Source organism: Eleutherodactylus coqui, chromosome 3 (genome assembly GCF_035609145.1).
Source record: "Eleutherodactylus coqui strain aEleCoq1 chromosome 3, aEleCoq1.hap1, whole genome shotgun sequence".
NCBI lineage: Eukaryota > Metazoa > Chordata > Amphibia > Anura > Eleutherodactylidae > Eleutherodactylus > Eleutherodactylus coqui.
Genome location: NC_089839.1, coordinates 78,061,514 through 78,088,548, shown reverse-complemented (window position 1 = coordinate 78,088,548; position 27,035 = coordinate 78,061,514). Strand labels below are relative to the sequence as shown.

The window sequence follows — 27,035 nt, the reverse complement described above, 5'->3', positions numbered from 1 at the left end:
TGGGAAGCGTTTAAAGAGACCAGATTGGATGAACGCAGAACTTATAGAAGTTAAAAAGCAGCATAACTTCCAAGTATTCTTCTTTAAAGCTTAAAAAAGCATCCTTTATTAGGTAACCCACATGCTTAAAAAGTGCAGTGTTTCAACCGTTATAGCAGTCTTTGTCAAGCTGATAATACAGAGTAAATGCACAACATACATAATAAATAACACACTAATCACAAGCTCAGACTGTTGACACACCTTCACCAATACCCACAGTAGTTGGCTCAATCGAAGAGACATCATGTGCAGCAGCATCGTATAATCACCTCCTCCTCCAATGTAATTAGCGGTGTCCCGATACCACATATGACACAGTAGTATCCTTCTCGCGATGCCTCTCGCATTCTCGCGCATGTGTACCGAGACAGCCTCGGCACTGAGCATTGCTCGTTCTATGCTTTCTTGCGATCGCCGGCGGAATCCCGCACATGCGCACCAGAACAGACGCCGTCAAATTCAGTGAAGATGTATCAAGGATGTCATGGCAACCTACTGTCATGCCGTGCATGGGCGCCGTATCAGCATGAGCCACATCTTTAGTTTTTGCTATATCCAAAGTAAGGCAATGGTATGCCACTTCTAAGGAGGTTAGATTACTAGAGAGCAAGTATCAGAAAATAGTAAATGAAAGGTTACCCTTTCATTACTATCATAGAAAAATAACAATATGATGTGACAGCGAAAATGGTGGCACGAGCAATAATCATAACCTGCAATGTATGTTAACATTATATAAATTCATCTAAAACAGCCAGCCAGTATAGACAAAAGCGCTTAGAGAAAAAGTATACCCCAGTGCTTGTGATTGGTCAAAAAATTATCATCAAACACGTGCCATACAGCCCTTTCTGCCAAAAAGATTTTTATTGATTTATTTACATCACATACGGCGGTATTGGAAAAAGTGACAAGATCAACCGTACTTATTTAGAATCCACAGTTGTATGTGTATACGATGTGGGGGGCTTGGTAGATGTGCTACACCCAGATGTCTCATCAATGGCCACCTGAAATAAAAAAAGAAGCAAACACAAATGAATATATAAAAGGTATTATAAATGGACAATGTACGCATAAAAAACATAAAAAGACAAATTAAAAGAAGGGTACCGGATTGTATTCCAGATTGAGACCCTTTGGTCGAAGCGTGCCAAGAATCTTGAGCACAGATTGCATTGGACAGAACACTCATCTGTGTGATGTCCAATCTGCGAGGACAGTGGACATTGCATGTCCTATTCTCATCTGTAATATGGAACAAAATCGGACATGTAGCAATTTTTATCACAAGGACATTGGTCCATTTGAAAACGTATCCAAATTAACAGCCTCATAGGCTATAATGGGTCTGTGTGCTGTCCATGAAATACCAAGACAGCACACAGACATACATTGCAGTTGGGTGAATAAGGCCTAAGTACTGTATATCTAAAATAAAATTTATATATAAAATAAAAATATACATTAAAAGTAAAAGAAAAACTTTACATTTTTTTGTGAATATATAATCAATAAAAAATCAGTGTAAAAGTCCAATCTATTCAAATACCACATTATTTTTCTCACATAGTAAATGCCATAAAAAAATACACAATGCCAAAACCGTATTCTTTTTTGGTCACCTGGCCACCGCAAAGAATTAAAGAGAAAGTGGGTTAAGCAGCAGCACATGTGAAAAAGACTTGGGCATACTAACAGATCACAGACAGAGCAGGAGTCAACGGCGTAATTGCGTATGGGCTGTGGGTAAATACGAGATAATAGAGAACAATGGGCTCTATCTTGCGTACGTAGGCAGCAAAATAGAACATGCTGTGTTTTATTTTGCGCTTGCAGATTACACAATTCCAACACGCTAATGAAAGTGGATCTGCATAACGAAATGTAAGTGATTGCTTGTGAGCTTCCATGTATCACACGGGCGTACAGAGCCCTGCGTAATATGCAATCCCAATACAGTCGTGTGAGCCTGGCCTTACAGTAAAGAACCTCCTTCTATTTCGGTGTAGAAACCGTCTTTCCTCTAGACATAGAGGGCGCCCCCTTGTTACAGTCACAGTCCTGGGTATAACTAGATGAGGGGAGAGATCTGTCTATTGTTCCCTGATATATCTATGCATAGTTATTAAGTCGCACCTCAGCCATCTTTTTTCTAAACTAAATGATCCCAATTTTGATAGGCTGTCTGGGTTTTGTAGTCGGGCCACTCAATTTATTAAATTAGTTGCCCGCCTTTGAACCCGCTCTGCAAATATTGATATTTTACTGCACAAACCTCCTACAAGGCCATTAATAAATATATTAAAAAGAATAGGACCCAATACCCCTGCGGCACCCCACTAGTAATGCTAAACTAATTATAGTATTTACCATTAATAACCACCCTCTGCTTTCTATCACTGAGTCGGTTACTTACCCGCTTACCCACATTCTCGCCCAGACCAAGCATTCTCATTTTATATACCAACCTTTTATTCAACACAGTATCAAATGCTTTGGAAAAATCAAGCTATACAAGATCATTGACTCTTCCAGGTCCAGTGTGGAACTCGCCAACTTGATATGCTGATATGGAGTTTTACAGCTATTTTCCTCGAGGTCCTCCAGGATAGCATCTCTTAAAACCCCTCAAACATTTTACCCACAATAGAAGTTAGACGACTTAGTTTCCAGGTGCGTCTTTTGACCCCTTTTTGAACATTGGCTCCACATTTCCTGTGTGTCAATCTAGTGGTAAAGACCCCATCATAATAGAGTCCTTAAATATAAGAAGCAATGGTCTGTCTGTCACATCATTTAGTTCCCTTAGAACCCAAGGCTGTATGCCATTGGAATATCGCTGACTCGCAGCAGGGCGCCTGGAGGAGATTCCCCTCCTCGCTCTCCACATTCACTTAACACAGCGGCCATTCAGTACTGAACGGCTGCTGTTTACACTGAACGATCATTCTTCAGCTCATCTTTCATCGTTTATACAGCCTAGATGATGAAAGATGAGCTGAACGATGATAGTTCAGTGTAAACAGCAGCCTTCAGTACTGAATGGCCGCTGTGTTAAGTGAATGGAGAGGGGTGGGCGAGGGCAAGGAGAGAAATTTCTTCCAGGAGCCCCGCTGCGAGCCAGCGATACTTGCTCCTGTGCAACAGCACAGGAGCGAGTACACTCAGGGATGAGTGTCGGGCATCGTTTGTAACCCCATGTAAATGGGGCTTAACTGTTTGAACTTTGCCTTCCTATAGTTTAGTATTTTTGTTGCTCCCAATATTGAAAGATAAGTGGGAATTTAATACATTATGGTCACTATTTTGCAGGTGTCCCTCAGCCTGCACATTTGTTATTCTGTCATGTCTGTTGGTTACTATTAAATCCAAAATGGCTGTCCCTTTAGTTGGGTGGTGAACAAGTTACTAGTTGGGAAAGGTAATTGTCTAATTGACAGAAACATTACCTTTTTGAGATCTACAGGTTTCAGTTTCCCAGTTAGTACCCAGACCACATACATTTTCAACAGCCATTCAGCATGACAGTTGATCTTGCATAGATACTTTTATTGTTTTTCATTTGCATATTAGAATTACAATTTACTAAATTTATTGTTCCACCAAAAATAGTTTTTTATTATTTCTGTTTAGGAAAACAGTAGTAATAGTGAACCCTACAGTAGCCCCAGTAGTAATAGTGACCCCCATAGTAGCCCCAGTAGTAATAGTAATCCCCCGATAGTGGCCACAGTAGTAAGTGCCCCCATAGTGGCCGCACTACTAAAAGTGATCCCCCAATAGTAGCCACAGTAGTGAGTGCACCCCATAGTGGCCCCAGTTGTAATAGTGTCCGTCATAGTCCCCTAGTAGTAATGGGGATCCACCGAGTGATCCCAATAGTAACAGTGATCCCAGTAGTGGCCTCAGTAGTAATAATGACCCCCATAGTGGCCCTAGTAGTAATAGCGTCCCCTATATTGACACCAGTAGTAATAGTGACCCCCATAGTATTTCCACTAATAATACTGGCCTCTGGCTGGGCAGCATCCCTACAGGCTTTGCACTCACCCAGGGTGTAGCTGCATTCCTGCGGCAGCCCCTTTTGAGTCTTTGACTGCTGATATCTACCTTGGCGTCTGTGCTGCATACAGGGAGTGGGTGGGGAAGTGAGAGGTCAGCAATTTGGAGCTGCGGATGGGGTGAATACAATTCCTTTTTAGTGTGATGCCACATAAAATGAGGTGGTGGGTCTCATGTTTGATACCTGTGCTATAAAGTATGTGCCTTTATCGACTTACTGCCAATTTTCAGGATAATTGCACAAATCTTTATTTTTATTCATATCACTAAAGGAAGCATGGCAGAGAAAAATATGGAATCCTCCAGCATTAAATTGTGAGGCATTATGAGATTCCTTTTCACGTAAAATTAAACATTCATGAGTGCATGATGGAAACATTGGGTGACCAGTGCCTGTCATATTAAACTGTGAAGAAATGGTGTCCCAATTATCAGTGGGGTGATTTTTCCACCCAAGATGCTGAAAGATCTGGAAGAGCCATCACAGTGTCAACACCTGAAATTGTTGAATTTGTTCATGACATGGTTTTGGAGGATAAGTGAATCTCACTGAAATCAATAGCTAAGATACAGCGGATAGCCAAGAAATATGCTTGGAGTATAAGTCATGAACAGTTGGATATATGCAAGCTATTAGCCAAGTGGGAGCAAAAATGTTTGAATGCTGACCAGAGGTGCACACAAATGAGCACTTCCAAGTTAATTTTGAATCATTTTGAGGAATCCATTGCTAATTTCTTGAAACTACTGGTGACTGTTGATGAATGTTGGTTATAACTAGAGATGAGCGAGCATACTCGTCTGAGCTTGATGCTCGTTCGAGTATTAGGGTGCTCGAGATGCTCGTTACTCGAGACGAGCACCACTCGGTACTCGTCTCGATTAAGCGAGCACTGACTATTGAATTCAATGGAGCTGGCAATAAAATATATAAGCCCTTCCCTGCAATTCATCCAGAAATGTGTAAAAAAAAATAATATATATATACTCACCTTGTCCCGGCAGAACCATGTTAGCCCATTGAATTCAATGGAGCCAGCAATACAGCCGGCTCCATTAAAAGCAATGGGCTGCCGGCGATCGCGGGATGAATTGTCGGGAAGGGGTTAAATATATAAGCCCTACCCTGCAATTCATCCAGAAATGTGTAAAAAAAAAAAATATATATATATACTCACCTGGTCCCGGCAGACGGAGTTCAGCGCGGCCAGCGGCAGTCCTCTTGAACTGCTCTGAACAGCTGTGAGTAGTATTCAGCAGCCGGGGATTTAAAATCCCCGCCTGCTGAATGAGCTGCCTCTAATTGGTCACAGCCTGACCAATCAGAGGCAGATTCCACTCACACACCCATTCATGAATTTATGAATGGGTATGTGACTGCTGCCTCTGATTGGCTCAGTGGGACCAATCAGATGAGAGGCAGCAGTCACTCGCCCTCTGGGTTTCCTACAACCTCTGACAAACCCATCCAGGCAATGGGGATCTATATCGATGGACTTTATAGTGGACCTGACCCCCCTCAAAAGGAATGACTACTATCTTGGTTGTTGTAGACCAACTTACGATGGCTCACTTAGTCCGCATAGAAAAGATTCCCACCACCAAGCACACCGTGAAGTTTGATGATTCGGGAGGTTTTTAGACTGCATGGAATACCAGATGACATAGTTTAAGACAAGGCAGTTAAATTCCAATCTAAGTTCTAGAGGAATTTTTGCATTACTCTGGGCATTATTATAAACCTGTCTTCTGCTTGCCACCCCCAGGCTAATGGTCAGACCGAGAAAACGAATCAGATTTTGGAACAATATTTCCAATGTTTTATCTCTCACCTCCAGGATAACTGGGTGGAGTATCTATCAACAGCAGAATTCATGTATAACAATGTCCAATATAGTTCTACCAACCAGAGTCCATTCTGTGCCAACTACGGGATGCACCCTGTTGTTGATATTCAAAAGGAATTGAAGGTGGCCTTACAGGAAGCTCAGGATGCATTTTCAAGAGCGGCAGCCCAACACCGTCAAGTGGCTCCTTCCTTCCGGGTTGGAGAAAAGGTGTAGTTGTCCACGAAGAATCTTAAGGCCCATGTCCCCTTTCCCAAGCTTGGGCAAAGATTCATCAAAGCTTTTCCAACTGCAGCAAAGGTTGGCTTGAAGCTCTCGGGAAGCCTAAAGATCCACTCGGTCTTCCATGTGTCCTTACTAAAGCCATTCCAGAAGAACACCTTCATGGGGAGTGAGCAACCTCCTCCCCTCCTGTGAAGGTTCAGGGGCATGACGAATTTTTAAAAAATCTTGGACTTCCGAAGACATCGGGTAAGACTTTAATACCTGGTGCAGTGGCAGGGATACGGGCCAGAGGGAAACTTTTGGGAGCCAGAGGAAAATATCCATGCTGCAAGGCTCACAGGGGGTTTCACAAGAGGCATCCCGACAAACCAAGCCCTAGGATGTCCAGAGGCCATCCTCAAGGGAGGAATTGAACCTGGAACCTCCCATACTCCTGGTGGCAGCTCTCCCTGTTAAGCTTTTCAGCTTTTGGACAGTTTCCCTGCATAACTTAGCCTTGTTCCTAGATCCCGCTATCCGGTCTCTGTTCTGGCTCCACTCTGTCCCTGATTAGGCTTACTACATAAATCTGGCCCTGATCCCTCCTTCTTTGCGAGATTAGTGTACTATATTGCATCATCTCCTATACCTGCTCCTCTCTTGCATACCGTGATTACCCATTACTTACTTCTGGCTTCCCTCCTGACTACATTACCAATCTCATCCATTCTACTGCATACCGAGACTTCCCGTACCAACTTCCAGCTTCCATCCTGACTATAGCACAAACCATAAGAACATGAAAAAAGTGAAGACTTCTCTTTCTGAGGATTCTTGTTGGATATTAGCCTGCTCTCCAGTGATCGGCTGGATTGCGGATGGGGATTATGATTAAAGGCCTGCTCGGATATAAGGTGCTATTGGAACCCTTTCATTATAAGGTGTGCTCCACTCAGCATCAGGTGAGTTGACTCTTTTTCTTACCTGCTGATTTATCACACACTACAGAGCGCTGTTTTAATCTTTGGTTTATTTCCATCCTGACTATGTTACCCGCCTCATCCATCGTACTGCATACCAAGACTTTATGTTACCGATTTCTGGCTTCTCTCCTAAGTATGTTACCTGCCTCATCCATTGTACTGCATCCCAAGACTTCCCGTTACTGACTCCTGGCTTTCCATCTGACTATTCTCCAAACTTGCGGTTGCTACATCTGAGGCTCCACCCTAGTGCCTGAACCGCTACAATTAGCAAACTGATTTGGCACACTTAAAAAAAATTGATATTTGAATCTTAAAACCACTTTAATAGAGGTCGAATCTCTGTTCAGTACCATCATCTAATAAATAAACAGAAATAAGAGTGGCATAAGGAGCATCTCATTGAGGAGAAACTAGCATGTCCATGCCTTAGGCTGCCTGCAGAATTTCCGCTCGTGTGCAGGGGGCGTGTAATACATTCTTTCTTCCTGTCGTTGCACTGAAAGTGAACTCAAAATTTGTTGCCAAATTTCCCCACAACTGCAGCTGATTGCTGAGGGTCCCATCTGCAAAGTATACTGTAATTAATGTAACTTTGCCCAATGCTTCCAATAAGAAGAGATTGTATAATACAGACATCTTTAAATGTTTTTAGTCCATTAGAGAATCAATCTATATTAGGTGTAGTCCATGTTATATTCGTTAGTGGACATAGTTTCTTTCTGTCTCCTAAGCAATCCATGCCTTTTTAAGATAAAAAAAAACAAAAAAACTATTATTATTACAGAAATACAATATTCGGAAAATACGTATTTTGAAAGGCCTTTATCACTCTGGGTTAGTTGTCCATTAGCCTTGGTGAAGCTTGACGTTTGGAACAGCAAACGAAATGCATCAGCACCAGGAAAAAAACACATTCTATAAATGAAAAAGCAAAAGATTGCAGGTATACCTGGCGAGGCAGATTGAATAAACACTGATATGGTTTGCTAGCAACCAAAGTTGCTTAAACAATGTTTTTGATAGCAGATATCAAGCTTATTGACCCATTATGTTTGTTTACAGGCTTTTACTGCCTACAGACATCTGGACTATTGTAAGGAAGGAAGGGCAAGCATGTTTATCACATAATATAACATAAATAATAGCATAACAACATGTGCGGTCACACAGCTATGAACGTATCTCAGGATTGTTGTTTTTGCCTCGGCTTTTGTCATGTAGCTCCTAAGTTGACTTAATGCATAGCTATAAATGCAAGCCTTGTATCCGCATATTGCACATTAGAAAACTCAACAGTTACTAGAGCAAGCAGTAATATAGCCACTATGCGCTAGTAATACCATTTGCATTCTGTTTTCCATCTCCCCATGTTCCCTTTACAAGTGCTTGATTTGTTATTGATCTCACATAGATATTTTTGTTTTTCATTTGCATATGTTTTAGAATGACAGTTTTCTAAGTTTAGTGTTCCAACAAAAATAGTTTTTTATTATTTGTGTTTAGAAAAACTGGAATTAACCCTTTCCAATCCACTGTCTGACGTCTGAAGACCTTCTGATTGAAGGCTGTACAGCTCTGATGTTAGAAGACGTCCGGCAGGGTATTCTTACTGTATATTACTAGACGCGCTGTTGTCGGGGGCCTCTCCAGCATGTACCATACCAAAGTACTGGCTCTAGCCAGCAGATGCCGACATTGTGTAATGGAAGAAAGAGAAAGCCTCCTAGGAAACCCTGAATCCAAAATTGGATTGCAAAGGGTTAAGGGTGGTTTCACACCTGAGCCCGGGGTTCCACTTTCCTATTTTGTTCAGGGAGCAGGAAAGGGAAATCCCAACTACCGAATGGCTCCATCTCAGGAGGGAACCGAACAGTGCCGAATGAACCCCATTGATTGATTATTATGGGGTCCATTCGGTTTCCGCTCAAATGCCCGCCTTTTGTACAAAAGAAAAAGTGCTACACGCAGCGCTCTTTCTTTTGGTATTTTGAGCCGATCTTCAACCAGAGGTTCCAACACAGATGTGAAACCAGCATAATACACTTGTCAAGTAGATATCTTCACTACCAGGGAACGTGAAAAGAAAAAATGCTATGGTCATTTAGTGATTGGAGGCGGAGCGCTCCTGAGATCTCTTCCAGCTGGCAACCTCCATTCACTGTGAACAGACAGTCCTTCATAGAACAACTGCCTGTTTATACTAAGTAAGAAGTCGTTCACTCCTTGCTTTGTTTCAGTGAGCTGAAATGAAGTGACTAGCAACTAATGAGCAATTTCTTGCTCAGTTTCCTGTCAGGTCCCACATTTACATGGGACAACTATCACTTGTTTGAGCAATTTTTCAGCCCATAAAATGTACTTTAAGCCATTATGGAGGGGTCATGCACACAGATGCACTTTGGATCTTTAACACCTTCATCCAAAATAACATACATGTCTTTGACAGCTGACACCCGCTCGCAACAACTGCCTGTCAATTCTGACACCTGCTTTAAATGCCCTGATCAGTGAGGTGCTGTTCATTTGTCATGGCAGCCCAGGGTCTTCTGAAAGCCCCCAGGAATGGCATGCATTTTTGCCTATTAGGATCAGCCTGTTGCCCATCCAAATAGCATGCCCTAACAAATACCATGTACTGCAATACTGAAGTATTGCAGTATATTATATAATTAATCAAACACTCAGAAGTTCAATTGCCCCGTGGATGCTAAAAGAAAAAGTAAAAATAAGTTAAAAAAGAAAAAAAAAATACATTTTATTTTTGTAAAAAAATTATTCAGCAAGCTGAACTCCTTAAAAATGTAATCTAAAAAACAAGGGTGGAATTTCTTTCTTTTTTCCAAATCCCAATGTAAAAAAATGAAGTAATGCAATACATTAAATGCACCCCAAAATTATGCCTTTTTAAAAAAAATACAACTTCTCCTGCAAACAATCCCTCATAAGGCTATGCTGATGGAAAAATGAAATAGTTATGGCTCTTGGGAATGCAACAATGTAGAAAAAGTGGTTGGTTATTAGGGCATAAAATGGGCCCGCCATTACGGGTTAAACAGTACTATTGAAAAATACCACTGGTCCCTCAGACAGCTGGGTTGACAGAAAAATAAGATTTATGATTTTTTGAAAGTGGCGAAGAGAACCAAAAAAAAGGGTCTGTCTCTTAATCGGCCCAGAGCTATGAAAAGTTGTGTTGTGCCACACGAAAACTGCTCACGTATGTGGGCTATTACAGGTCCCCTCCAAAAGGAAAAGAGCACCTTGTACACTCTACCTATGTGTGCCTCGAGACGCTGCATTGCACAATCTATTATGAAGGTATTCTCACGTAGAAACGTTACTCCTAGGAGACAAAACAGAGGCACCATACTGCGGCACATAATACGGACATGGACAGAGTGCACAAGGATTCGTCATACCATACATCATTTTGTAGGGAAGTCAATGGTTTATTGTAAGAAATGCCGTAAGAGAACAATATTCAAGTATAGCAGGAAGAATAATAGTAAAGAGAACAAAATCGTCATTTTACTTTTGAGGATACATCCCCCTAAGATGAAAATGCTGTAGATTTTCTTTTTGGGTTGGCACACGGGAAATCTGCAGCAGAATATAGTAGCAATAAAATAGGTGAGATTATTAACCCTTTGCAATCCAATTTTTGATTCTGGGTTTCCTAGGGGTTTTTCTCTTTCTGCCATTATACAATGGCACAGTCTGCTGGCTACAGCCAGTACTGTGGTATGGGACATGCCGAAGAGGCCCCAGACAACAAAGCGGCCAGTAATCTACAGTAAGAATACCCTGCCGGACGTCTACCGACATCGGAGCTGTGCAGCCTTCAATCAGACTGTCTGAAAACGTCAGACAGTGGATTGGAAAGGGTTAAGATAGGAAAAACCCTTTAAATTCTGCATCTCTGGAAGGAATATCAGTATAAAGTGGATCAAAATTATCTAGCAAATTTGACTGCTTTGTTGAACTCCAATCACTAATTGATAACCTGAGGATGTATTCACCTGTGCTGGTGTGCACTAGTAGGGTCACCTAGGCCAAATTTGCATAAAAGAAACAGCTGTAAAACGCATATAGTTTTAAAGCTCATTTACAAGCAAAAACAATCTTTCAAAAGATTGACAGTTCTAGCAATCATTTTGCATAAAGTACTAATGGGCACTAATTCCCATTAGCACTTTATGAGCTTCATTTGCAGGTAAATGAGCCTCCAGCAGATGTTTGCAAATCCCAACATGTGGTTTGGACTTTGCACTCAGCTACATTGTCTTTGCATGGGCTGCCCCTAGCTGTCAGCTAAATACAATGTGATCGGCTGCTCCCATGGAGAACACAGCGTGCAGTGCCTGCTATCTCTCTCCGTGTGAACAGTGGATTTTATGCTCACCTAAAAATCATTCAGCCAAAGAATGAAAGATGAAAACATTTACATGCAACGATTATGGCTCAAAAGCCATTGTTTGAATGAATTTTGAGTGATAACTCTTACGTGTAAATGGGGCTTTACTGCACTTTTATTTTACGTAAGTATATTGCTTGTTATTAGGTTTGCTTGAAACAAATTTTTGGAAGTAAAATAAACCTTCCACAGTTATGTCATTTATTTATTTTTATAAAATTTGATTCTTCTTGGTAAGAAAAAAAAACAAGTAATCTTGTAAATATGATACCTTTTAATGGCTAACAAAAAGACATGATGTTATAGCAAGCTTTTGAACCTACTTAGGGTTCTTCCTCAGGCTTAATTAAGCCTGAGGAAGAACCCTAAGGCTTAATTCACACAAGCGTATATCGGCCGCACTTTCATGGCCGGCCAATATACGCTGCCCATCTGATGCATTGGTTTACAATGCATCAGTTCAGATAGGTGTATTTCTGTGGCGTAAAGCACCTGGCCGGCAAAGATAGCCCATACGGTGCGCATTTCAGCCAGGCGCTTTTACGCCAGGCCAGGAAAGATAGTTCAGGAACTATCTTCTTGCCGGAATACGCAGCAGCTCCCATAGACTCCTATAAGAGCCTATGGTAGCTGCCAGAGAAGGGGGTTGAGAGGGAGTTTAGCAGCGTGTTTGCTAAACTCCCACCCTCTTCCTTACTCCTCTCCACCTCTTGTCGGCTGCCAGCAATGGTAGGGGGCCGGAGCTTAGCACACTAGCTGCCACCCCATGTTGCCCCCTCCCCTTGCCGAGAGCCAGCAAGGGGTTGGAAAGGGGGAGGCAGTTTATCAGAGCTAAACTGTCTGTCCCTGCCCGACGGCATTTCAGGCTCGGCGTATAAGCGCCGGACCCAGGCCGTCTGAACGGACTCACAAACAGCAGATTTATGCGCCCGTTCACTCGATTTTCGGTTGCACTGTGGCTGTGACATGGCCGACCGAAAACAATGCCAACAAAAAAAATATTTTGAAATGTTTCCTTAACTTCATGAGTCAAATCTTACTAATTTTGGGGTGAGAAAAACAAATATTACAAAGACACATTTTTATTAGTGCTACTTACTGTGATATACAATAGGTAGAAGTATGTTAACGGATTAAGAGAAAATGATACATTTTAATTACACATGCTAACAACATTGAACGTGCATTTGAAAAATTTTTAAATGACAGTTACATTCTAAGAGTTCTAAATTGATGGGAGAATTCCTGGCTGGTGGTTCAGTGTGAAGAGAATCATGTGGTGACTTCATGAGAGTGTTTTCTTTTGGCTTGCCTCTTGTGAATTCCGGAGCATCCCTACACACAGACCAGCAATAATCCGCAAGCATTCCAATGTCCCTGATATCTTTGTTCCATTACAGAGATATCCTGGTGGAATCTTTCTCCATGTTCATCACTGACAGCTCCATAACTAGGAGGGAAAAGGTCTAGGTGGGAGTGAAGAAAATGGATCTCAAGGGACATATTGCATCTGAGTTGATGGTATTTTTCCAGAAGTACGATCACCAACTGAGTGTAGTTATCATCTCTTTTGCTGCCTAAAAATCCATGAATAACTCCCTTTAGGGCTTGCCAAGCTTCCCTTTCTTTTCCCTCCAAAACTTGGTCAAACCCAGGATCCTTTACAAGTTGCCGAATTTGTGGCCCAACAAAAATACCTTCCTTAGCCTTTGCATCATAATCTAGGAAAATTTGTCACTTAAGTACTTAAATGCATGTCCTACCTACTGTCCCACATACATAAAAAGCAATAGTACTTAGTGTACCCCAGTTGCATTCCTAAGAGTACAGAGAAGACTTTTAGATCGCCACAGATTTTCCACTTGTGTTCGGCATATTTCATTGAGTCGAGGAGGGCTGTCATGTTTGCATAAGTCTTCATGTGAACTGCATGACCAACAGGAATAGAAGGAAGACGGTTGCTGTTGTGAAGTAATACAGCTTTCAATCTAAGCTTGGAGGAGTCTACGAATAGCCTCCATTCAGTTGGATCATAGTTCAAATTCAAACATTTTATCAAGCTGTTAACATCGCAGCAAACAACCAGATTGTTTTTCTTCTCAAAAAAAGAAGCAGATCCCTCTGATGTTCTCTGTACTGTGAGACCCTGACATCACGTTGGAGAAGATTCCATTGCTGTAGTATTGATCCTAGAAGTTCCGCCTTCTCCTTTGACAAGTTAAGGTCTCAAATGAGATCACTCAATTCCACTTCACTCAATCTGTGCGGTGTATTATCTTTTACATTCAAAGTCAGGCTCATGGGATGTGGAAGGCTTGTTGGGTTCTTCTTTTTCCACACTTTCTTCGTTTTCTACTTTAAGCTCATAATGTTGGGGTGGAGTAGGAACTGGTAAACTGTCTGAATATGGAATAGGTCAAATAGCAAATGGAAGATTCGGGTATTGAACTGTTTCTGTTTTCTTCATTGACAATCCTGACTATCCTAATATAACAAGAATTGCAACTTATCCTGGTCCCCTACCTTCATACCAAAATAACAGTGATAGGCAGTCTTTATAAGAGGCGTCAGATTGCGTTACTATGACGAAAATGTTATTTCACCAGAAATGTAACAAAAATTATTCACTAAATTTACATATTTTCATGGCATTTTGATATAGTAAATTTTATACTTCAAAATCATTCCAAAACCAAAAAGTCTGAAAAAAAGAAAAACAGAAACAATGTGAAACTCATAGCAACATGTATTATGTCTATAACCTACAAACATATGGAGAACGTTGTGTTATGCCAGTTGAGAGGTGTGGCAAGTCCGTCCCCCCAAAAAAAATTCCCACAAAAAAAAAATGTAAACTCTAAAAAATGACATGTCACTGTATGTCCAAAGCAAGAGCCAATTAGTCATTTTTATGGTGATTTTTGAATTCAGCAGATGGAAATACATAAGAATACACTAATTTTGAGCCCGAAACAAAATCATCGTTGGGCAGTGAAATCGCTGCGCCCATGTAAAAGAGCCCTAACTAGGTTTGAAAATGTCATTAACCCTTTCCAATCCAATTTGTATCCTGGTTTTCCTAGGGGGGTTTTCTGCCATTATACAATGGCGCTATCTGCTGGCTAAAGCCAGTACTGCATCAGGGGACACATTGGATAGGCTTTGACAGCAGAGAGGCTGGCAATAAACAGTAAGAGAACCCCGATGGACATCTTCCAACATCTGAGCTGTACAGCCTTAAATCATAATGATAATGTCTTCAGAGGTCAGACAGTGGATTGGAAAGGGTTAAGCTTAAATAAGCCTGAGGAAGAACCCTGAGTAGGTTTGAAAGCTCGCTGTAACATCATGTATTTTTGTTAGCCATTAGAAGGTATCATATCCAGATTACTTGGTTCCTCTTACTGAGAACAATCCGATTTTGCTCTACTAACTAACACGGTACTAAACATTTTTTTCTTTTTCATACACACGTATAGGTCCCTTGCCCCAGTGGAGTTGACATTAGCAAGTTTTTAACTAACCAGGATATCCCAGACTGCTCCACAGAGATGTATACAGTGAAAATTCCTTCCAATTTCTTTACTCTACACGACGCTGAGGACTGCTTAACAGCAATGAACTGGATGAAAGACAAGGTAGTAAACCAAAAAGGTAAGAAAGAACTGGAGTCTATTATATTTTTCCACTTCGCTGCTTTTCCAGTGAATACCATTCTTTTTTGCATCTTCAGCGTATAATTAGCATCTGATTAATTGCAACAAAATGTTTAATTTGTCGTGCCATGTTTTTTTTTTTATTTTATTCAAAGCAGGCTGATATTTTAAAGGGGGAAGTAATCTGCATATGTACTAAAAGGAAAGGCAGGCCTGATGCTGTTTAATTATATATAATTACTACACAACAAGAATTGAAAGTTCTGAAAGCAATGTATGGCTAAACTCATTAACTAACTAATTAAAGAATAATTTGATTAACAAGTGTGCTTAGCAATTATGTGAAAAAATATGTATCATTATGAACTCTAAAAAGCTCTGCGAGGGAAAAGATGCCTAATTTAAAAATCATTTCCAAAGTATTTAAAATCATTTTTATAATGTCTTTTTTGGCTTCGAGTCATTTACACTAATAAGGGACAAACAGTCATTTCGGGTTCATTGTTTACCTAAAATTGCCTTCAAGTTGGTCTTTTTGTCACCTGCTTAATTAAGTTTTTCAGCCTTTTATGCCTTCTAAATGATTAAAGCTCTTTCTAATTTTATGCTTGAAGTGCAAGATGCCTTATACTTTGACCATAAGTGGTCTATCTAGGCCATATATACCAGTAACATAGAATTCCTGCTTTTCACCCAGGCAGCCCAATTTGTCAAATGGTATGGGCTTACTACTTTTATTTTATAAGCACCTTTATTAAGCCTTTCTAATCCAATTTCCCTGTCACCGTCACACTTCCCAACTCTTATTTCTATCTTATTTCATATCTAGAAAGATATTACATAGATAGATATGAGAGATAGATAGATATGAGATATTAAATAGAGAGATAGAGGGATGTGAGATAGAGAGAGATAGATATATAGAATTAGAGAAATTAGAAATGAATAGAATCTTATGTCAATTAGAATTATATAGCGTATGCAGTACATAGCTCCCATGTTGGAGGCTGTTCTGCTTTTGTATATTATATTATGGAAGAGAGATCAGATCAGATATCGGAGAACTGTCCTGCATAGTGTTAGAAACATGTCGGATCTCGCCCGACTTCAGAGCTATGCAGCTAAATCTGAATGTCAGGTAAGGTCTGACACTGGATTGGAAAGGGTTACTATAAATCAGATGGATTCTTCTATGAGCTGGAGGCACATTATCTACAAATGTGGAATGCAACATCACATCACTGGTGCTAATACTGCGAAATAACAAAACAGAAATGTAATGCTACATTCACAAGCAACAGAGATAGACCGCTTCAATGTGTATTTTCACACACAACAAAAAGTATGTTTAGGCTCTGAAATACAGGAAAAATAAATATCATAAAAATAAAAAAAATGCAAATTATTTAGCACATATTTATGAATAGCCAATATCTTTATCTTTTTACACGTACAAATAAGCAGAAAATGTGTTACATTCTCACCCAAATGAAAAAAACCCATAAAACAAAGCCACAGAAGATTTTCTTGCACTCCTAAAATGTATATGTCTTCACAATGTCTGGAAGGGAAAAACAAATGTACAATATTACATCATAAGGAGAATAATTCAACATTTATTTTTGACTTCAAGACTACTAAAAAAACAGCATTGTCTAAGGTCTTCTCAAGGCTATCTAAAACGGCTGCCTGACAACAATCTTCCTTACAAGTTGCCTTAGTACACCATTGGGCTGTAGTGGTCACTGACATCCCAGGAATGCCTGAGACCACTTGCCTAAACCTTGTCACTGCAATAATAATCCCATTAAACAATAAACTTTTTGGATATCATTAAAATACCCAGACAAACAAATACACATATAGTCATATATAGTCAATAGATACAAAGCAGGTTGTATAATTATTGAAAACAACCCTTTAAGACATGACAAATCACACACCGAGTGTACTCTAACATGTTAAATGTATTATATAGTTAATGGATCACAAAGTGACACTTAGCATTCCAAAAATCAAGAAAATAGGGTCAGCGCAAATATTTTACCACCACAGTTGCAGGTAAGAATGAATGTCATTGAAAGGATATATCTAAAAACTTGGTTTGCATTAGTAAAAAGTGCTGACAGGTCCGCTTTACAGGGGTTGTTTGGTTTAGAAAAAGGCCCTAGTGTGGCGAAGTGTTAAGGCAGCAGAAATGCAGTTCTAAGCTCTCACTCATGATCTGAAGGTTGTGGGTTCAATCACCATGTGGTTTAGGTAGCCGGCTGAAGGTTGCCTTCCACTCTCCCGAAATTGGTAAAACGATTACTGGGGAAGGCAATGGCAAACCACTGCACAAAAACAGTCTGCCAAGAAAACGTCACAATATAGAAAAATAGAAGTGTAAGCAGCACAATCCTTGAAGCTGGATACAGCTGGGCAGGTAATATGCAAAGCCACAGAAAATGAGCTTGATCCACAACAAAGCTCAAAATAGTACACCAAAAAGAGCACACTTGACAAAGACTACCTATAGTCGAAACGCTGTGTGTAATTTTTGTCATCTGGGAGGAATAAAAAAGATTTTACTGCACCGCCTATGCTGTCACGTCTACTCTTTTAAGAAAACATCACGATGTGACGTCCCACTAGGACTCAGTTATGACTGAGAGCTTGCACCAGGGGATTTTACCTTTACCTAACTTGGTTTAGAAAATCCATTTCCAAATGCCATACTCAGGAATTCAGGTTAATGTTTTTTTTCCATTGAGGGTCCTGATTGATAAGCGTGGTCATTGTGGTGATAACTTACTTGTATGCTCCCTATGATAATTTAAAAGCTGCACACTAAGTAGAGTCTTTGCAGAATAACTACCAGTGTTTACTCAAAGTAGGATGAGTTCAAGATACTAAACTCCAATATCTACCTAAAAATGGTGTTGGCCATAACTTGTTCAGTATGTTGATGTACAACAATATAGAGGAATCATATTAGGAGATAGCTTACTGCATATACATACTGTAAAGTACTATTAAAATAATGCTAAAAAATGGGGCAGTTCACCATCTGTCGAGCAGGTTCGTGCAACAGAAAAGATTTGGTGACCCACATAAGCAACAAACACCACCAGGACTGTTTACATTTTCTTTTTTAATCCCTTTAACCTTTTTGTTGTTGGGATATTTCTTTGCTTCTTGTCAAATAATAGTTTGATGGTCATCACCTCTCTAAATCTATACAACACTGGATATGAAAGAAAGCCTCTTTTAGCTCTAGTGGAGTGCATGACCTACAGTATCTCTCCGAAGACCCAATACAAACAGCTATCTTTTTTTAAACAATACAAGTTAATCTCTTTTTATGAAATCGTATTGATCATTTTTCTTTTGGCACAATGTCATGTATTTGCAGTTTAACTTATGGCTTGACTTAGCTTATGACTAACAGACTTAGTCCTCACTGGATATCCAACATCAATCTCTCTTGGATTTCCTCCCCTCTCTCTCTCTCTAAAAAATGAGTGATAGAATCCTCTGTTGCGCCACATGTTGGAAAGTAGCTGCCCTATGAGTCAACATCCAACCTTTTAATTGGCCCTGCAATTTGACTAGAGTCATAAACCAAACGAGAATAACAAGAAGCTGTAACAGAAGTGTAACTTGAAGCTCCTGGGTCCCAATACAAAACCTGTAGCAGGGCCCCCAACTATAATGCTTTATTCATAGCACTAGGCTCCCTATATGGAGAAGAGATGCCTCATGGCCCCCCTACGGTTCCTGGGCCTCGGTGCAACCACATCCCCTATAGTTACGTCAGTGCATGTACATATAGCTGTTTCTCGGCTGTTTCCCCCCATCAATGCACAGTAGTATTCTGATGAGAGGCCATCAACGTGATTCAAGGGAGATAATGTTTCCCCTTTTAGGGGATCAGCACTCATTTGATTAGCTTTTTTTAGGGAGCATTGCATAGTCTGAGGGGTGCCCCAAGCCTTTCTGCTATCTGAGGCAAAATGTGAAATGCCAACACCCCCCCAAAAGAAAAACAAAAAATAACCTCACTCTGTGTGATAGAGCATATAGAGAAACAAAGGGGAGACATCTGATTGGTGGTAGCAGAGTATTGTGGGCTAATTGATCATAAGTAGAGATGAGCGAACGTGTCCGTTACGGACACATCCGCACCCGGACACCGGCTTTAGCGAACACTGCAGTGTTCGCGCGTAAGTGTCCGGGTGCCGCCGGGGGGCGGGGAGATGCGCGGCGGCGCGGGCGGCAGTAGCGGGGAACAGGGGGGAGCCCTCTCTCTCTCCCTCTCCCCCCCACTCCCCGCCGCACCCCCCCGCGCTGCCACGGCGGCCCCCGAACTTTTTCGCCCGAACACCGAGGTGTTCGAAAAGTTCGGTGTTCGGGCGAAAAAGGGGCGGGGCCGAACGTGTTCGCTCATCTCTAATCATAAGCTGAATAATGTAAATAATTTTTGTCATGGGTAAGGGCGAAATGCAACAAAGTTATTAAACTGTCACATGATGTTGGATATATTTGCTTCTTTTTGCGCTGACAGCAGAAAAAACAAACAGCAGAAATTGACTTTAATATTCCTCTCATGGTAAATCAGCCCAGAAAATTTACGCCAGCTCAACACTTAAATGAGCTTACACAGAAGGTTAGTGAATTTTTGAAGTCGCAAATATTAAATGTGTTGGCAAAATGTACTCTCGTTAAACCCACCCTTTCCCTGGTGAAAATCCAAATAGCTAGAGCAGGCATAAAACAGCCAGAAAAAGGCACAAAAAAATACAGTCATACCTCTACTTTCATTGCCTTCTTCTTTCACCGGTTTCCAGTTTCGCTGATTTTTCCGGGCAGAATTTTGCCTCTACTTTTGCCGACTGCTTCTAGTTTTGCCGCTGTCCCACGTGACCTTGCTGTCAAATCGCAGCAATTCATGGATTGCTCCGATCACATGGATGAATGGCTGTGATTGGAGGATCCAGCGCTAGCTGTGATTGGCTGAGTGGGCTGTCACTCAGCCAATCAGAGCAAGCTCTTGTTGGAGGAGGAGAATTTCAATCCCTGTCTCTAGCAAGATGCTCTGCCAGCTTAACAGGTGCCCAGCAGGCTGCACTGAGTTCCAGAGAACGGCCCCCGGACACCAACGACACCTGCAAGGTGAGTATTCTTCTTTTTTTTTCTCTCTCTCAGGTAGTGTAGCTAGGGCGTTTAGCACTGCCAAAAACGTGGTACCAAGTTGTGCCTCGTTTTGAGCAGCACTGAAACCACTGCCCATTTATTTCAATGGCCGACGCAGGGCAAAAAAAGCTTGTGTGAACAGCCCCATTGAAATGAATGGGAGCGTTGTGCAGCATTTAGGGCTGCACTGAAAAAGCAGCGCTAAACACTGTACAAAAATGTGGTTTGGTGTGTTTTTTGGAATGTTTTTTGAAAAGCATTATAGATTTTTCTAGCAGCTCTGCTCACATTACATGGCCAAAATACATGAGTCTGAGTCTGGTCATCTTGCCCTGCAGTGATATATCAGGTCTTATACGATTCAGGACTTCTCTGCTTGTTCCTCTCACCATCCAGGGTATATGCAGCAGCTTTCGCCAGTACCACAGCTCAAACGCATCAATCCTCCCTTTATCAGCTTTTTTCACAGTCCAGCTTTCACATCCACACATGGCTATGGGGATAATGATGGTTTGCACTATCCTGCATTTAGTTGCTATACCGATATCCCTACTTTTCCAGGGTTTGGCCATGTTTAGCATCATGCTTCGCCCCAATGCTATCCTACGTTTTATCTCTGGCATACATTCTCCAGCCTGGTCAATTTTTGAGCCAAGGAAGGTGAAGTCTCGCACGCATTCTATGACCCCATTGCCAGTTTTGATTAGAATTTGTCTATTTTCTGCAGTTGTTATAATTCAGGGTAGAGGCCCATTTTTTCACTTTCGGTTTTAATCTTTCATATCTGCTGCTTCAGACCTGCTTCTGTTTCTGCAAGCAGAGTTGTGTCATCCACATAGCGGAGATTGTTGATGTTTCTTCCACCTATTTTCACCCTGATTTACAATTCGTCTGCGTTCATTTTCCGCATGTTCACTTCCACATATAGGTTAAACAAGAAGGGTGAGAGGATGCAGCCCTGTCGGACACCTTTACCGTTCCCAAACTAATCTATGTCCCCATAGTTTGTTCTCACAGGGGCTTCCTGATGGGTATAAAGTGATTTTATCAGCTTGACTAGATGTGTCGATACGACCAGCTCTTGTAGGGCCTGCCACAGCTTGTTATGGTCATCGCAGTCGAAGGCCTTGATGTAGTTGATGAAGCACATGTAGATATTCTTTTGGTATTCTTGAGCTTTTTCCATGGGGCATCACAAGTTTGCAATATGGTCACAGGTGCCACGTCCTCGCCGGAATTCTGCCTTTGCATCAAGGAGTGTCAGTTCAACTACTGATCTCAGTCTTTCCAAGATCCTTTTGAGAAGGATCTTACTTGCATGCGGAATGAGGGCTATTGTTCAGTACCTGGAGCAATTCTGTGAGTTGCCTTTCTTTAGTAAAGTGATGAAGACAGATCTTTTCCAGTCCTGTGGTCATTATATGGATGCCCATTCTGCCTGGCACAGCGCTATGATGGTTTTCACTAGTACTGGCAGCAATAGCTCCATCTGTATTTTATCTATGCCTGGGGCTTTACTTTTGGCTAGTTGTTTTATTACCATAACCACTAACAATCAATAACGTAACAGCACAATCAAAGGAAGGAACTGAATGACAAACAGCCTATCAAGCATAGGTGGAGGGAATACTCAGAGGAACCATATGCCTGCAACCACATACCTGGACCGTTGTATGAGGTGGAGCCTGTGAGCCTGGAGCCATTATAGAGTCAAAATTTGTATATTTATGCTCAAATAAAGTACAGGAATGGGTTCCTCATTTTGTTTCAGATGTTTAGATATATATTTTGTATAGTCACAGATTACACGGCACAGATTGCAATGGTTTGCATTGGCGGTCGGTCACTTTTTTTTATGTATATATTTTTATTTTATTGTGTAATTTTTTTCACTTATTTTTGTAACCATTTTTTTTGCCATCTGTGTCCCCCATGACGTCATATAAGAACTCTGGGGTACATTCACATTATCTTTTTTTATTTTAATTTCACACTTTTCCAATGCAACTGGGACATTCATGGGAGTCCCAGTTACAGGGAAAAACATCCCCCTGTAGTGACAAAAGTCACTAGCAGAGATGATCTGGGTCTGCTAGAACCCTGCAGCTTTGCTGCAACAGGGGGCATCTGGTAGTAATGTGATCGTTGGGTTACATAGTAGAAGTAATGCTTCCACTTTCAGTCCTTAGTACATAGCGCTCATTGAATGCTATGTAGCTGGAAAAGGTGAAATCAGGATAGGTTAAAAACTGCTTCTCTCTTCTCCTCCAGGTCCTCTACTGTGTCTGACAGCCGAGGACCCGACCTGTTCATGCTTAATTGCAGGAGCAGAGGCTTTAATCCCACGCTGTACTTCTGTATCGGCCGGGATTAAAGCCCAGGACCAAGAGCAGTATGTTTACCACACTTTGTCCTTAAGTCATTGAGAAAACTTTTTGTTGATTTTGAAATTTGATTTGGAGATTCAAAGTTGGGAAATTGATTTACCTCTCATAATGGTTCAAGATTCTGAAATCCGTTTGAGCTGCAAGTAAAGAACTCGTAGTGGAATTGATTTGTTCATTTCTAGTTGCTTGATTATTAGATTAGGAGCCACATGTAACAAATTGGAGAGCTTCTATTCATGTGAATTTGCGATGTGTACTTTTTAGCTAACCTTGAGAATTTGGGCTTTTAGTACATAAAGTGCATAAAAATTGCATTTGAAACTACCTTGTACTGGATTTTAATGACTTTGAGAATTGTCAGTGTGTAAATATGGTGCACATTCCAGACATGACTGACGGTAATGAATGTATATTCTTTGAAATAGTTCCAGGTACCCTGACACTTTCCATATTGGTTAATCATAATCAGGGCTCTTGAACATTCTTAATTAATGGATAAATATTTTCCTTGGCTTTGGCATAAAAGCCTTTTGAAATGTGGTTTGCATATTCCGATCATACACTTTTGTCTAGGTACTACATGTGATGAGTTTTTTTTTTTAACCCTGAGCAGTATTAGACCATATGCAGATGCCTTTAGTGTTTATCTGCTTTCTTTCCATTTGCCATTCATTGCTTTCTTCTGTATATTCTCAGTTACTTGGCCTCACAACCCCTTCTTTATTTACCCTCTATTCATCTCCATTGCCTCCTGCTATTTCCTTCCTCATTTCTCATATGAGTTTTATAAGTCTCCACTTTTTCTTTTAATCTCAGCCTGTGTTTCTTTGTTTTACCATAACTCTGATTTTACTTAGTTTTCATCACCTTCTTTCTCCCATTCTTTAGAATTCTGTCTCAGCCCTCTAACCACCATTTTCTCAACTGGCTTTCTTGTTTCTAGTCATCTGTATTCTGTAATAGTTATTTACACTTTATTACATTACTTATTGACTTGCACCTTTTATTTAGTGGATTTTAATAAATACCCTATAGGCCGCCTGCAGACAGCCAGGTCGGATCCCGCTGCGAGAATTCTCACACCAGGATGCGGTCCCATGCCCCTGCAGAGGCCTGCGGCTCACCTGCTCCCGACATCTGCATTCCCTGCTATGCGCCGACTGCCAGCCAGCCAGCGCATGCGCAGAGAGGAGCTGGCCCGTCACCACTGACATTTCCATGCGGGCCTCTGTGAGACCTGCACAGAAATAGGACATGCTGCGATTTGTTTTCCGCCTGTGTTTTCACGCGGACAAATCATGGACGTCTGCATAGGATTGCATTATCTAATGCAATCCTATGCAGGCGGGCACGGGTGGAAATTCTGCAGGAAGACCCGTCGCAGAATTTCTGCCCGTGTGCAAGGGGCCTTAGCTGGATTCACACATGCGGATTTTCTAGTCAAGTCAGAAAAGAACACATAAAAGCACCCCAACTGAAGTATACATGTTGTATTCACAGGTATGCCATAAATGCCTGTTGGCTGGGGATCCACACATGGAACTACCTACCCAATGCACCCTTTTCAATGCTTGCTGCTTGCACAGTTTTTTTCTGTAGCTTCCATAGCTGGTACTGGAGCAATACATTTCCCTGATAGTTGTGGGTCCCAGAGGTAGCGCCCTCACCTATAAGGAATTTATGGAACATTTTTAGAAGTCATTTATAACTAATTCTCGTGCAGGTGTGTATATTTTCATATTTATTTTATCTAATTTATATAGCCCATACATTCGTATTAGACAACACTTACACAGATTGTCATCACTTACATTGGAGTGTTGGAGGAAACTAGATTACCTAGAGGGAACTCATGTAAACGCATGAAGAACATGCAAACATCATGCAGCTTTTGTCTTTAGCTGGATTTGAACCCATGAGTCCAGTAAGGCAGCAGTGTTAATCAATCAGCCCTGTATGCCCTTAATGCTCTATATGGGCATTTACTATGTTCATGACTGTATATCTGTTGAGTGTTGGGGTTTACCTACAGGCGCCATCCTATTTATGTCACATTTTCTAAGGTTGTCTACAAAAACATTTCTTGCAAATCAGTAACACATCACATCAAGTAAAGTGAATGCTGTCTGAGTGTGCTGGGAACATATTGTACCTTTGGCTTACCTAGAATCTCACCTGACTAAAGAGCATATATTGTTGTAATGTTAAGAGATAGTACACTGTCAGTCAAAAGTCTTTAGACACCATGAACACTTATGGCTTAAGTGCAAAAAAAGTCAAGAGGCTACAGATATCCGATCAAAACAAACAGCATTTTTTACTACCCTTTGTTTTCAAGAGTTCCATTGAGTCTATATGGTCCACCCGCTCCACCCAAGGAAAATGTCCCCCCATCCCACTCCAAAAAAAAAAAAATTAGAGAGCCGTAACCATCTTTGACAGTTAATATAATGCAATTGGGCATCAACATTCGGGTTTTTCATCACATAGCATTGTGTGTATATTTTTCTTTTTCTCCCAAACAGCTCAAATGTGGACTCATCCATCCATAACGCTTTTTAAAAATCTTTGGCCCAATTCTTTTGCTTCTGTGCCCATTGCAGTCTTTTTTTTTCTTTTACTGTCTTAAGAAGTGATATCCACATAGCAACTCTACCGAAGAGGCCAGCTAATCTTCGCTTTATAGTTTCGACAGATACTTGCTAGCCATGGCCTAAATTGAAATCTCAGGAGCAGTTTGCCTTCTGTCTTTTTTGGAAAGCAGCATGATTGACTTATCTTTTGCTTTCATAGTCACCTGTGGCCTCTCATTTTATAGTTGATCTTTGATGGTTGTAGCTTCATGGAAATGCTTGATGATGTAAGCAACAGTGGACTTGATAATCCTCAGTCTTGAAACATATTACGCATGGAAAGACCATTTTTATTGCAGAATGCATAGATTGCAGCCTTCGTCTCTCAGTCCACATTTTCTCACAGCCATGGAGCCATCTCCTATGATGCACCAACTGCAATCCCCTATTACCACATTGTTCCTAATGGCCACGTGATATCACTACTAACAACATTTACCTTAACTCCTTGTTATCAAAAACTTGTCTCCCACCTTTCTACAGTTGATTTGAAGTTGCTAAGGTTCCGCTAACACGCTGGAAATGCTGCAGAAGTATTTGCAAACACATGAACATGTGCCTAGTGAAATGTAAATTGATTGTTGTCAACTGCATACTTGCTATTAGGAGGTTACATTCGGATAATGTAGCAGTTTACGATTATACAGTAAGGTTATCTTTTAGTTAGACAGTGTCTTATTGTATTAGTCTTTAATGTTCGCCCATAAATTCTGAATGCTCATGGTATCCAAAGACTTTTGACCAGCAGATTTTTTGCAAGAATGTCAATGACTGTCCTGTTCATCTCAATGGGGCTTGCAAACATTCATAGATAAGATGAAGAAACAACCCTATTCAGATGTGTTAGTGCAATTTGCGCTATTCAATATACTGTGGGTGCCATATTAGATCTAATTAATGGGCAGGCCCAGAGACCCCCCAAATGAACACACATCTACATCGTGTATGCCAAAAGGGATCTACCCTTTATTTAGGTGGGTAAAAGTTTATATAAGATTTCAAATACAGGAAGTTGGGTCAATCAGGGTCCAGTTACAGCATTTGTGTGCTGATAGGTCATTCCCATAGGGAGGTATTTGTGAGATAGCTGTGAGATCATTCACCAGGGAAGAGCTTCCATTGAGCACGCTCTATTCATTCTTGACTTGTTGTCCAAAGGAGATACTTCCTCTTTCTCTCCAGCCATTTCCTGTCCTTTAACACAGAGACATTCCTTTTTGCCATGAGGCTGTAAGTTGAGCCTTGTATAAGTTTTCCACTGCTGGTCAAAACTGGCTTGACCTGTTTTTGGACACAATACACTGCTCCTTCAATTCTTGTGGGGAATGTTGCCTTCCCTCATCTTAACATCTTCACAGCTGACAACTAAAAATACACAAAATGGCGAACACCTCATGATCATCTCCCACAGATGTATGTAACTAATTTTTAGCTGTAGAATTTTCGGCAACATATCTTCTATGTATGAATATACCCTTATTATTTGTAATGATATATTACAGAAACACTGATAATCTGAAACATTCAAAGGGTTCGAGAAAAGTTATGAACATCTTTCACAATATCAGATACTCATCTCACATCTGATGTGAAATAATCGCAGTAAAGTACAGTATTTTCTTCTAC

At 40.9% G+C, this 27,035-nt stretch overlaps 1 protein-coding gene across 3 annotated transcripts in view; it reads left to right on the top strand.

Moving 5' to 3' along the window:
• CFAP61 (cilia and flagella associated protein 61) overlaps window positions 1–27,035 on the top strand; it is a 332,916-nt gene that overhangs the window by 217,236 nt on the left and 88,645 nt on the right. For all 3 annotated transcript variants that reach the window (XM_066595763.1, XM_066595760.1, XM_066595761.1), the window contains exon 21: window positions 15,038–15,212. In XM_066595763.1, the coding sequence (XP_066451860.1) occupies window positions 15,038–15,212 (175 nt within the window). The remainder of the gene's footprint in view (window positions 1–15,037; window positions 15,213–27,035) is intronic.